The 13,476-nt window shown below is 41.4% G+C and overlaps 1 protein-coding gene across 2 annotated transcripts in view; it reads left to right on the top strand.

Moving 5' to 3' along the window:
* Positions 1-13,476, top strand: part of FLT1 (fms related receptor tyrosine kinase 1) — a 194,517-nt gene that overhangs the window by 52,813 nt on the left and 128,228 nt on the right. For both annotated transcript variants that reach the window (XM_032294393.1, XM_032294394.1), the window contains exons 4-7: positions 5,385-5,509; positions 9,533-9,695; positions 9,810-9,946; positions 12,476-12,650. In XM_032294393.1, the coding sequence (XP_032150284.1) occupies positions 5,385-5,509; positions 9,533-9,695; positions 9,810-9,946; positions 12,476-12,650 (600 nt within the window). The remainder of the gene's footprint in view (positions 1-5,384; positions 5,510-9,532; positions 9,696-9,809; positions 9,947-12,475; positions 12,651-13,476) is intronic.

The raw sequence follows: 13,476 nt of genomic DNA, 5'->3' as shown, positions 1-13,476 counted from the left end.
ATTTCAAATAAAATATTTTACCAATCAGCACATTTTCCTTGAGTATTACTTTGGATCTGTATGATGTGAAAACCTTTATGTCTCGATAGAACCCTTTACATAGGATTGGTTAATTCATTTTTTATCTTCTCCACTTCATCGCCAATAAATGAAAATCATGCCCTCCTGTAAAATGACTAGGTGTCCTCATGACCAGGAGAAAAATGCAGTTAAAAGAAAGGCAACCAGGAAAAAGTTTATAGAAACCATAAATATGTACATGTGCTAGAAAACAACATGTTTACTCTTGAACTCTTCTTCAAGTCAGAAGTCCTAAATTTTGGACATTGTTTACTTGCTCTGAACCTAGCAGACAAACTCCCAGGTAATGCCAGTTGGAAATGGAATCAATTGAGGATAACATGCGGGGGCCACTATGTCTATATACTTCAGTGTGCCAGCATGATTACAGATTTCAAAAGGAAAAAACACAATTAAAAAATAGACATCATTCCATTCTGAGCAAGGGTCTTTGTTTGATCTTTCTCTATGTCTGAGCCTGCTTGTTGTCCTGAAGGATAGGTGACAGCCCAGATACTCCCAGTGGGTGAGAAAACCTCATATTCTGTGCCAGTTTCTGGTCACCTCTTTGAGCTCTAAGAGTTCAGAGAGGTGAGGGCAGTGTGACCTCCACCTAGCTGAGTGTTGGCATGAGTCCCTGGTGACAGTGTGTCTGAGCTGCCAGTACATCAGCAGTCTTTGGAGCAGCTCTTCCTCACTCTTTCAACAACCAGCCAATTTGGTCTCAGGAAATCACTCTGCAGTGCTGGCTGGGATTGGAAGTCTTTTTTAATTTTGTGACAAAGACAAATGTGTCCTACGGGAGTAGTAAGTGGTTTTACTGGTGATATTAATGGAACCGTGACCCCTTCTGTATCTATGGTCCTACAAAACAAAATGTTTGTATTATTATATGTCAGGCAAATTCATTCTTAGCCCTTCCTTGAAGTAAATTGCAGAGGAAATATACTATTATAAGCCCAGAGAGTATTGTTTGTGCGTGTGTGTGTGTGTGTGTATCTACAGTCACATGCTCATTTGCAAACACAGTGGATTTATAACTGTTGACTATCACACAAATGATGTGTTTTGCATTGTGTTTGAATGGACACAAATCACTGAAGTTCTGATATCTTTGGATAGAATTTCAGTGGGCCCATTGCTGAAATTGGTATTGGCTTTTAAAGGCTAATAGCTGTAGTGAAATTTAAGTGTTTGGGGGATCCACAGTAGTACCAAAGGGAAAGAAGAAATTCAAGGACATATTGAATTAACCTTTTCTAGTTTTATTTGGGATTGGTATTAATTAGTCTATAAGTGACTACACTGATTTTATTATCTCCTGTAGGAACATTTTGTGCCAGTGTCCTTTGTTGAAAATGGTCGCTTAAGGAGACAATACATTAAATATGAAGATTTACAGTTGAGTTAAATGAATTAAACCATTTCTTAGTGTTTGTGTTTATCTTGAGATGCACAAAAGAAAAAAATGTAGACTTACAAGAGGAAGGAAAGGAATGATCAAATCCCAATAGTCCATGGCTGAATATCTAGCTTAGCAACTTTATTTAAAGGGGGAATTTAATGCTGATAAGAAACCCTTGTCTCTATCTGATTAACTGTTTCTCTCTGCATATGTTACTGCACCCATCCAGATTTCCTAATAAACACGTAAGTTTATTAACTGTGACAGTTAATGTCTCATTCTATTATAGAGGATGGAACTTAGGTAAATCAAATGCAAAATTTATAGTTTTCCTTAACCAAAAATGTATGGAGCTTTATCATTTGAGTTTTAAGTTTAATAATTAAAAATATTACTATAAAATAATGCATGACCATTCTAGAAAGACTGACAAATACAGAAGAAGGTAAATAAGAAAATGACCATAATCCATAAAGTCAACACCCAAAGATAATCATTGTTAACTTTTCTTGGGCAGAGAAGGGATCTTGCTATGTTGCTCAGGCTGGTCTCAAACTCTTGGCCTCGAGTGATCCTCCTGCCTCAGCCTCCCAAAGTGCTAAGACTGCAGGTGGGAACCATTGCACCTGGCTGTTAAAACTTTAGTTTGTTTGTTTCCAATCCTTTTTTCTATGCCACTACATCAATATATATTTATATTTTTAATAGCTAAGATAATGCGTATAATTTGTGATTTTCATAACTACCTACTGGTACTATCAGCAAATCTGTATGAGTCTGCCACAACTCGATCCTTGCCTCCTTGGAGGAAAGAATTCAGCCAAGAGTGGAAGTAGGTGTAAGACAGAGGGAGAGACCAAGGCAAGTTTTGCAGCAGGAGTGAGAGTTTACTAAAAAGATTTAGCGCGGGAATGAGCGGAAGCAAACTACACTTGGCAGAGGGCCAAGCAGGCAACTGCAGAGATTCAGCAGCTTGCATTGGTTCTCCCCCGATTTTTCCTTTGGGACGGGCTGTCCACATGCACAGTGGCCTGCCAGCACTTGGGAGGGGCTGCATGCGCAGTGTGTTTACTGAAGTTGTGTTTATGCTCACTTGAGGTGTTTTTCCCTTTACCAGTTGAGCATTCCCAGGGGAAGGTCATATACCGGTTAAACTCTGCCATTTTGCCTCTGTGTTTGCATGCTTGCCCAGCTTCTCGGATCTTATCAGGAAGCTGCTGATCACCAGCTTCCAGTGTTTTCTCTCTGTTGGGAGTCAGTCTCCGGTACTAGCTGTGACCAATTATTATTTTAGAAAGACAGTTTAATAACCACCTGACTATCACCTGATGGTCACCTGACATTCTTGGGAGGATGGGCCCTCTCCTGCCCCACTCATGTCTGCCTAATTGCCAACTCTAACACTAACCCTCTTTGTCCATAAGTTCAAATGACTCATAATAATAATAAAAAGAGAACAACTATTTGCCAGGCACCATTCTAAGTACTTTACATATGTCAATTCATCTCTACCATAGCCCTTTGACATCGATTTTACAGGTGAAGCACAGAGTGTCTAATGATTTCCCCAAGGTCTCACAGTTACGCAGGACCGCAGCCAGGATTAAAGCCAGGATTTGAGGTGTGCTCTGAACCACCATGATCTGGTGCTTCCCTCTGACTCAAAGCCTGCCCCAAAGCCTGCTCTCACACCCCATCCCTTGGTGATCACCTCCTTCTCAGAATTTCTCCAATGCTATACAGTACCACGAGGCACTCACTTTCCCAATGAACATGTGGAAATCCGCCTTCATCTCTGAAAAACCATTGTCACCTGCTGGCAGCCCTTTCTATGAGGGCCTTCGAGAGAAGGGAGCCAGAGGTTCATCCTTCAGGGTGCTGCAGGGGAAGGAGATCTGGATTGGAGGCAGAAGTAACTGGCCCCTAGGCCTAGCTACATCCATCTAGACAACTCACTTCACCTGTTTGTGCCTCTTTTCTCATCTGTAAAACGACAGGGTTGGATACTCATTCACTCATTCATTCAGTACACATGAGACAGAGACGAATACAAGCCATTTCCTCTCCTCTGGGAATTCATCATCCAAGGAGTACCCAGAGAAAAAAAAACTGCTGGTTCTGTGGACCATGTTGTAACAGAATCAATGGGAACACTGGGAGAGTACCTAAGGTGGGCTAGAGTGGAAAAGGGTGCAGGAAGGAAGGGGGCTGGCAAGGCTTCCCAGGGGATGAGTGGGAATTATTAACATATAGGTGCCAAGGGCCACACAAGATGGGCTGTGGTGGAAGCGTCTCTCTAGGGCTCACATCTGTGCCTCCATGCCACACTGCTGTGCACAAAACTCCCATCTTCAGCAGGCTGCAGCAATGGCCCACGCTTTTTTTCTTTTTTGGCTTAAAACTACAGAAATGTGTTATCTCACAGTCCTGGAAACTAAGTCTGAAGTCAAATCATCAGGGCCATGCCCCTTCTGAAACCTGCAGGAGAGCCCTTCCTTGCCTCCCCTACATGCTGGTGACTGCCCGCAATCCTTGGCACTCTTTGGCTTGGTGCTGCATCACACCTGTCTCAGCCTCCGTCTGCACACCCTGTCTGTCTTCAGGTGGCTGCCTTCTTGTAAGGATGCTAATCATATTGGATCAGGAGCCCTCCCTTACTTAGCTTAAGTAATTACATTTGCAACAACCCTGTTTTCAAATGAGGTTACATTCAGAAGTATGGGGGGTTAGGACCTCAGCATATCATTTTGGGGAGATACAGTTCTACCATAATGATCACTGTAGCCACCATCTAGTCTAGGCAACCATCGCTTGCTTACTGCTTTTATTTCTGTCCAATTCCTTTCCCATTCAGCATCCCGAATGGACTTCATAACCCACAGACCTCAGACAGGACCAGCAAGCAGGTGGGAGCCTGGTTGGTTCTTTCAGATCCAGATGGAGAGAGTTAACACAGGGCTTCTTTCCATTTAGTATATAAGGCTGGAGCCACGGGGAGATGATCAGAACACAATGATTGCTGAAGTGATTGTTGCCTGAAGATGTCAACAGATTCCTGAGGGCAAGGGCAGGGTAGACTGAGAATGTTTCTAAAAGGATCTGGGGCTCATTCTGGTTCCCTGAGGAGTTCCAGGGAAGCTGAACAGGTGTTTGAATCCTCTTGGCCTCTCAGACTGGCCAAAGGCCATACTTTTTAAGGAAGTACTGGTGCTTAAAGTCTTTTCCAGACTTCTCTGCAGGCACTTGCACATACTTTGCTATTAGCAGGTAAGTAGCGCATACTAAAGAAACAGGCCTAATATACATATGAAATAAATGCGGCATTCAACATAGCTTTTCCTGCCTGTTCCCCTCCCTCTAAGCAGCTCAGACCTTCTCATTCATTATTACTGGCCTCTAAGGAAAGGTCTAGAAAATCTTTAAGTCGTGCTTCTGTCATTCAAATGATAATCCTCTCCCCAACTTGCTAGACTTCTGCATCACCTGGAATTCTCCAAAGAGAGTTGACTTTTGCCACTGCATCGATGCCCTTTGAGCACTTACAAAGGCTCTGGAGGGCGCTTCCTGAGGCACTTAGCATAGCTGTGGTGAGAAATGTATGCAGCATTTTCTCCTTTCTTACTGCATTTTTAGGCTTTTTCCCACAGTGGTCCCCCCATATCACAATTGCATATTAGGGTATCAGGGCAGTCTGATCAGAGGCCAACAACAGATTAAGAAACTAGGCTTTATTAGGGAAGCTTTCTTTTTCTGGGTAGAAACAGAGTGGGCCAAATGCAGAGACAAAGATATGAACGTGGGGATGACATTAAGGGAGAATGATGTGACGTGCCCGTGCCTGCATTACCTCACCAGCTACAGTGTCTAGATGCTTGCAGGTCAATTGTTTATATATTGTTTTCATTTTATTCTTATTCAGATACAGGTAGACCTTTCGTAGAGATGTACAGTGAAATCCCCGAAATTATACACATGACTGAAGGAAGGGAGCTCATCATTCCCTGCCGGGTTACGTCACCTAACATCACTGTGACTTTAAAAAAGGTAAAACTTGAGCATTGCTACTCTCAGAATACTTTTACTGCAAATGAGCATAATGACGTTTTACTTGTTTTTTCTTTCTGGAGTAATTTCCTTACAGACATCTGGGCTTCTCAGTGGACTTTTCCTGTAACATCCCTTCACTATAAGGACTAGTGCTAGAAGTTATGCCAATGCATGTGGTTAAATAGAATAAAATAATAGTGTCTTAAGCATAAATCTATGTGAGCAATGAAAGAACTGAAATCGTGAAAAATTTTATGGTATTGCCACAAACCCAATTGTGTACAAATGTGAGAAAAATCAGTTTTGCTGCTTACACAAATTAATAACTTTGCAGACAGTGGATCATCTAGATTACTGCAGAGAAGATAGAATGTCAGCAAGGTGCACAATTATCCAGCTATTGACCTGATCTGGCTTCAGAGCCACTACCTTTGGTTTGAACTGGCAAGTTCCTTAGTGAAAAAAGGCCTGTCTCCTGCTGAGCACCTAAACTTCATCTCTTAGGGGGAAAAAAAAGGGAGCAAAGAAGGCCATACATGAGACTTTTCTTCATATTAATTTGTAAATTGTACATATGGTAAGGAAAAAGATTTAGGGTAGATGCTAATAAAAACAGAAACGAAACATATGACATTCTAGCTAATTAATCAGCAATAAGAGTTAGGAGTATACCAGGACTCAGAATTGGATAACAACTGCTCAAACGGAAAACTATGCTAAGTTCTGATCACTTAGAACTTTAAGATAGAAAGGCAAGGCCGCCCCAGGGCAGCACCTCACACAGTGCATCACACAGCAGGCACTCAGGAAGTGTCTGGTGCTGGTAGTGGTGGCAGTCAGGCTGGAAAAGTTTAGAGAATGATTTTCAGTATCACCCATCGACCCAGAGTCCTGTGATGTAGTAGAGGAGTCTCCTTGTCCCCTTCCCTTGCGTTCACTGTCCTGGGTTGTTACTCACGTAAGCCCTCAACATAGTCCCAGAGACATATTTTGGCCTCCATTACATTTGTGTGTCATTGCCAGGAATTAGAAAGTCATTGTCCGGCAGAGCTGGAAACACCAGAGGAGGAGTCGAACTCCTCAGCTGGTCAAGATAGAAACACTCTGGTTCCCAGAGTGTCAGGAACTTACCCAGGTCATACTGAGCATTTGAGCCAGTATCTTGCCTTCTCATTCAGTGTCCCTGCCATCCTTCTTGACTGGTCTAGTTTGTATAGGAGGAAGACAAGGGTGGTTAAGAGCAGAGGCTGGTGCCACACTGCCTGCACTCTGACCACACTGCCATTCGTCACTGGGCAAAATAATGAGTCATCAAACCTCTCTCCACCTCACTTTCCCCATCTGAGGAACGGAGTGATGACAGTAGTACCACCTCACGTTGCTGTCAGAAAGGTTACGTTAGGCGATATATGGAAAGCACTTAGAATAGTATGTAAGTACAAGATAAGCCCTACTCAAGAATTAGCTTCAGCATTATTTAACAGTTTAATAACCAATACTGTACTTGATGTATTACCAAGTCATGTTTTTAATAGCACGGCATTCTCCCCTTAGTTATCTGAGATAATTATTGCTATATGATTAACATGGAAAACCCTATGCGGAGAGGGAAACTTTCTCTTTCATGTGAGCGCTAATGCAGATGGGTCTTTCGGTCATCAGGAGTATTGCAAAATTCCCATATAAAAATCTGGGGCTGGTGGGAGTCTATTTACTCTGTTCTTCTGCCCAAGATCTGCAGTGCACAATTTAAAAAGAAAGAAAAAGAAGTGTAAAATTTTAACAGGGATTTTGGTTTGGCACATCTATACTAAAAATATTCTAACCTGACATATTTCTGCTGACATGAAGTTAATATCTTTCCCTTTTATTTCTCTTATTGTCTCTTTTCTTCTAATATTCTGTCCCCCTCCCTCTGCTCTTCACATGCCTACTTTGGCAGAGCCATGGTCAGCTGCAGACACACCTTGCTGCCCAGGGCTTCCTTTCGAGGCTGAGATCTGCCTACTGATCTGCCTACAATTCTTACACATGCGGTGATGGCCACAGATGATGGGCTACACAGTCTTTTACTGCTTTAGAGCTTGTTGGCTAAACGCAAAGTTACTTTGTCAATGAAATACTACTGACAGCTGTTAATGGATAGATGAGAGTAAGAGAAACACTTTAAAGGAAATTTTAGTATTTTTTTAAGTTGTACTGAGGAAGTCTGTCTGCAAACCTTTCTTTTAGATTCAGCACATGCTTGTTTTCACTTATTTGTGAAGTACCATAGATTTCAGTCCCTGATTTAAATTTTTCTGGGTTTTTTCCTTTGTTTGCACTAAATTAGAAGAGAAGATTCTTTTCCCCATGGAATGTATTCCTAAGTTTACAAGTAGCATCTTGATTTACTAAAATATGACATGAATCCTGTAATTGCTTTAAGTTCATCATAAACAGGATGTAATTAATTTCAAACCCAAGGAACACCGATAACACATACAGATGTAGGCATAGTCCCCAGCAGAGAGGTGTTAGTGGCTTCTGGACTAGAAGTTTCTGCCATAGTATCGCAAACCCAGATCAGCTCCTTCAGCAAACAGTAGAAATAAATGATACCTGACTAGAGAGACGGATGTCAGGTGTACTTTTTAAAAGGCAATAGAAAATGTTTCAAGCTTCTTTATGGCTGTTTGGTATTTCCTTTATAATCTGTTGGGGGAAAGTAATTTGGTTTTTTTCCCCCCTTTTCAACTGGGAATAAATAATAGTGGTAGTTGGAGTCTACCACCACAGAAATCGGGCTGGCAACCTGGCATCAAGGGAATTTGACTAGGCCACTTAATGGAGCCATGACCCTTTATAAATAAAGTTTAATCCTAAGGCAGACTGTTTATCTTGTAGTCTTTAAACGTTACGTTCTTGGTGTCAGAAGAAGGCATAAGGAGAAAGTCAAATCATAGATTATTTTCTTCTGTTTGGACTCAACATGCTTGGGAATACTTCTAAGCATTAGAGAGCACTTCATTCATTGCAGAGTCTCTGACTTTCAAGCTCCTCCTTCACCATCAGCAGCTTCAGCTTCTGGGATTTTCCCTCCCTGAGGCAGAGCTGATGCCTTCCTTGTGATGCAGCAGGATTCTCAGAATGACAACCCCAGTGAATGCCAAGTTAATGTTATGAATCTTGGAGGACCTGGAATTATTTACACTCTTTTGAAGACAGCCACTTCTTTAATAAACCATGCAAAATGGGAGGACAAGCTATGGCTTGTTAAAAGCTCTGGATGATGAAGACAAATGAGAATAATCTGGCAGCCCCAGTAGAAAAAATGCTAATTGGTTTCTCTCTGTCTCTCTTTTTTTTTTTTTTTTCTGAGACGGAGTTTTGCTGTTGTTGCCCAGGCTGGAGTGCAATGGTGCAATCTCGGCTCGCTGCAACCTCTGCCTCCCGGGTTCAAGCGATTCTCCGGCCTCAGTGTCTCGAGTAGCTGGGATTACAGGCATGTGCCACCATTCCCGGCTAATTTCTGTATTTTTAGTAGAGACAGGGTTTCACCATGTTGGACAGGCTGGCCTCGAACTGCTGATCGCAGGTGATCCGCCCACCTCGGCCTGCCAAAGTGCTGGAGTTACAGGCGAGAGCCACCATGCCCGGCCTGTTAATTGGTTTCTCTATTGAGGGTCCGACCAGATTATTATGAAGATTCCCAGAGGCCAAAGAGTTATGGGCTCCCACTAAAAGTCTGACATGACAGCTAGGTCTATCCTGGGTAGGTGCCACTTATTGCCAAGGCTGATAGTGCATTATCTAATTACTATAATTTATCATAATGCAATTATCTTTTTCTATATGCAAAGAAAACGCAAGAACCAATTATAACAAACTAGAGTTTTTAACCTAGTTTGTTATAAGCAAACTACAGAGTTTTACTATTTTCGTTTTAGATGAAAAATCATGTTTTCACAAACTGCTAGTGAAATAGTATTGCCAACAATGCTAACAGGACCTTGTTAACGCCTGTCTCTTCCTTTTCAGTTTCCACTTGAAACTCTGATCCCTGATGGAAAACGAATAATCTGGGACAGTAGAAAGGGCTTTATCATATCAAATGCAACATACAAAGAAATAGGGCTTCTGACCTGTGAAGCAACAGTCAGCGGACATTTGTATAAGACAAACTATCTCACACATCGACAAAGTAAGTGATACTTCAAAGGCATGCTTCAAAGGCATGAACGTAAGCCGAAGCGCATTGTATTTTATCTGCATAATGAAATCTTAATTAAAAATAATTTCTGTCTTATGCTTGCAGCCAATACAATCATAGATGTCCAAATAAGCTCACCACCCCCAGTCAAATTACTTAGAGGGCATACTCTTATCCTCAACTGTACTGCTACCACTCCCTTGAACACAAGAGTTCAAATGACCTGGAGTTACCCTGATGAAGTGAGTGACCCATTTTTCTATTTCTTCTGCAGGACAGTATTTTTAGCAAGTGAGATCCCGCGGGGTTTTTGAGATGGGAAAAATCAGAAAATCCTGACTCCTGTGGCAGTGCTAGTCAATAAAGAAGCTTTGGGTTTGGTTCGAGTGCTTTCTTTGCCTGGCATTTCATGAGTGTGATATGCATAGATACTGTCTTTTGATGTCTGGGAGTTTTGTTTTGAAGAGTGTAGACGTATTTTGATTGCATGATTCTAGGTGGAAAAAAAGGGATTGTTTCATTCTTGGAAACTATTCTGTAGGATTTAGAGATGAGAGGGAAATTTATCACTAAATGCCAGGCAGGGACTGCCTTTTGTAACAAGAACAACAACTTTCCAGGAGGCTGTCTCTGTCAGCGCATTCATTTAAGATACTGGCAGACAGTCAGGCACCTGATTGGAGCATGTTTGGAAAAGATATTACAACCCAGCCATCCAGTATTCCATTTGTTAAGTGTCAGGGGAGCAATTCTGTCCTTCAGAAAAATGAGAAGAATGAAGACTAAGTCGGGTTCCCTTATTCAAATCGAACATCCTTGCAAACAATAACTTTTAAAAATGTATAGATGGGGAAACCACGATAAACTGTTATGGAAATTTTGACAGTAGTTCTAGTCTCCATTTCTTGTGTGTCAGCATGATTTATGCGGCATATCTCAAGTACAGTCATTTGTTATGTCGTTCGGATTGCCCAATTACAAAGTCAATTTATGATTAAATTATGCATCAACCCCAAGCTACTGTTGTTTTTCATTGACATTTCTTGCCATGGAAATGGAATAACTTAGCAACAAAAACATGTTACAGGTGCCCTGTAGGGACACATGGAGGACTTATCAGTCATAAACTATTTTGAGGATGGTATTGTTTCATTTAAATAAAAATGATATGGCTTGTAGCAATATTTTCTGGGTTTTAATAGAAATCAAATATTCTCAGTAACTGCCAAGAGGGAAGAAACTTTTATCCTGCCAGCATTGCTACTGTAAGAGTATCTACAGTACATCTATTAAATGCTAATAATCTTCTAAAACAGCACTGTCCAACAGAACTTTCTGTGATGGAAATATCCTATATCTGTGCTCTGGTGTGGTGCCACTAGCCACATATGGCAGATGAAAAACTGAATGTGACTAGTGTGACTGAGGAAGTGCATTTCTGATTTTGTTTAATTTTAATAGCCACACGTGGCTGGTGGCTGCAGTACTGGGCAAAGCAATTCTAAAACACAGGATGAGTTCTTTCCCAAGACAGATGCAATACCAGTGCTACTCAACTTGGCAAAGGAAGAAGTAGTACCCGTATAAATAGAGCTGCAGAAAGCTCCCTCAGTCTGTCACATCAGGGGACTGGTTCTCTGACTTTTGATAGCGGTAGTTGACTTTTCTCTCTGGTTATTGCTGAGAATGAAGAAAATGGTCTCAGCATGTGTCTGTCCGTTCCAACAGGGAAGTAAAAGGACAGGTGGGTAGAAGTTTATTAAACATGGCACAGAGGAGAATTAAGCTCAAGACCCAAAGATCAGTTCTGGGCGGCTCCCAAAGTCTTTTCCATGCTCCTCCTCTCCGGCCCCCACGACTATGGGGAAGGATTGAGAGGTGGACATCACTTATTAGTTATAAAATATAATGCTAAAAAAAAAAAAAGGAGAAGGCAATGTGATCTTGTCTTCTCAAAACAGTGAGCAGGGTTGTCATTGTGGCCAGGTCAGATTGCTGAGCCTAAGGCCGATTCTTGGTCTTCCCTGAGACAAACCTGGGACAGCACCTTCCAAGTCTTGGTTAAACCCATTGATAGCTCTGCATGTCCTCAGATCCACTGACTATGATTTAGCCAACATGGGCAAGCACTGCTCAAATAGTGAAGTAATGAAACTATAGGGTTGTTTCACTTTAGTAAGTATAGCCAAGACGCATTATCTTTTCCTTCAGATCTAGTAGGGACAAAAAAGGAAACTCACATGGTGATTTAGTGAGAGAAGCACTGTCATTAAGCCAGACACTAAGGCTTATGATTGTCCATGTTTGTGTGTGATATCTGTGCCTAGGGAACAGGTTACTGTGTAGAGAGGTATGTGTGCCAGAGGAAGGACACTAGATTTATACTCAAAAGACCCGAGTTCCTGGCCAACTTGGGCCAGGGTGTCACTTCCTTCAGTTTTTTCATCAGTAAAAGGGCAGTCAGCCTGCCAATCTGACGAGGTTATTGGGACAAACAATTGAGATAGTATATGTGAAAGTGCATTTGAAGAAAATTAAGTGCTAAATAAATCCTACTGTGCTACATATCTGAAGCGCCTCTAGGCACAGATGCAGTTCCCAAACATCGTGCCCTAGGTGGATTTGACATGATTCTTAGCATAAAACAGAAGCTGTTGTCAAAGTAGTGATCTGAGAAATGTTTAAATGCTATGTAACTATAAACATGAACAGTCATTTTTACATTTGTTTACATTTTTACTTTCTACATTTGTTATACATTTTCTTTCTAGAAAAATAAGAGAGCTTCTGTGAGGCAACGAATTGACCGAAGCAATGCCTATGGCAACATATTCTACAGTGTTCTTACTATTGACAAAGTGCAGAACAAAGACAAAGGACTTTATATTTGTCGTGTAAGGAGTGGACCATCATTCAAATCTGTTAACACCTCAGTGCATATATATGGTAAGCATAGTTCAGCATTGCCAACTCATGCTATGCTTTCTAATCATTGTAGATGTTCGTGTTCTCTAAACAAGCCTATTTTCCATTGGCCAAGACTTACATTACCATGAATGAATACGACTATGCCATGGTTCCCTCCTCCCCCTGTCAAAAAGCAAAACATTAAGTACTCTTTAAATTTAATACTTTTGAATTGATCAGAGCCCTTCCTTTAGATGTTTGTTATGGCTAATAATTCGGTTAGAACCTAATATATTTATTAAATTCTTAGCGTTCTATATAGACAAAATAGAAAAAGATGATGAGTTTTAACTTTATTACCTAAGAAAAATTTCTTAGGTGCTACCATGAATTAGAGAAACAAAAATATGGTATACTAAATCATTTAGAATTAATGCCATTTTATCCCTGCTTTTACTCTCATGGAATCCTAATGTTGTTGCTTAATTTCAACATGCAAATTCTATAAAGAAAATGCTTGAGGCCCGGCGCGGTGGCTCACGCCTGTAATCCCAGCACTTTGGGAGACCGAGGCGGGTGGATCACAAGGTCAAGAGATCGAGACCATCCTGGTCAACATCTCTACTAAAGAAACCCCATCTCTACTAAAAATACAAAAAATTAGCTGGGCATGGTGGTGCGTGCCTGTAATCCCGGCTTCTCGAGAGGCTGAGGCAGGAGAATTGCCTGAACCCAGGAGGCGGAGGTTGTGGTGAGCCGAGATCGCGCCATTGCACTCCAACCTGGGTAACAAGAGCAAAACTCTGTCTCAAAAAAAAAAAAAAAGAAAATGCTTGATGACCTTATTTCCATTGCTGAAAAGGAA

Source organism: Sapajus apella, unplaced genomic scaffold (assembly GCF_009761245.1).
Source record: "Sapajus apella isolate SASKATOON/1434 unplaced genomic scaffold, GSC_monkey_1.0 scaffold32, whole genome shotgun sequence".
Classification (NCBI taxonomy): domain Eukaryota; kingdom Metazoa; phylum Chordata; class Mammalia; order Primates; family Cebidae; genus Sapajus; species Sapajus apella.
Note: the sequence above shows the minus strand (reverse complement) of the source record. Positions and strands in the feature narration are given on the sequence as shown.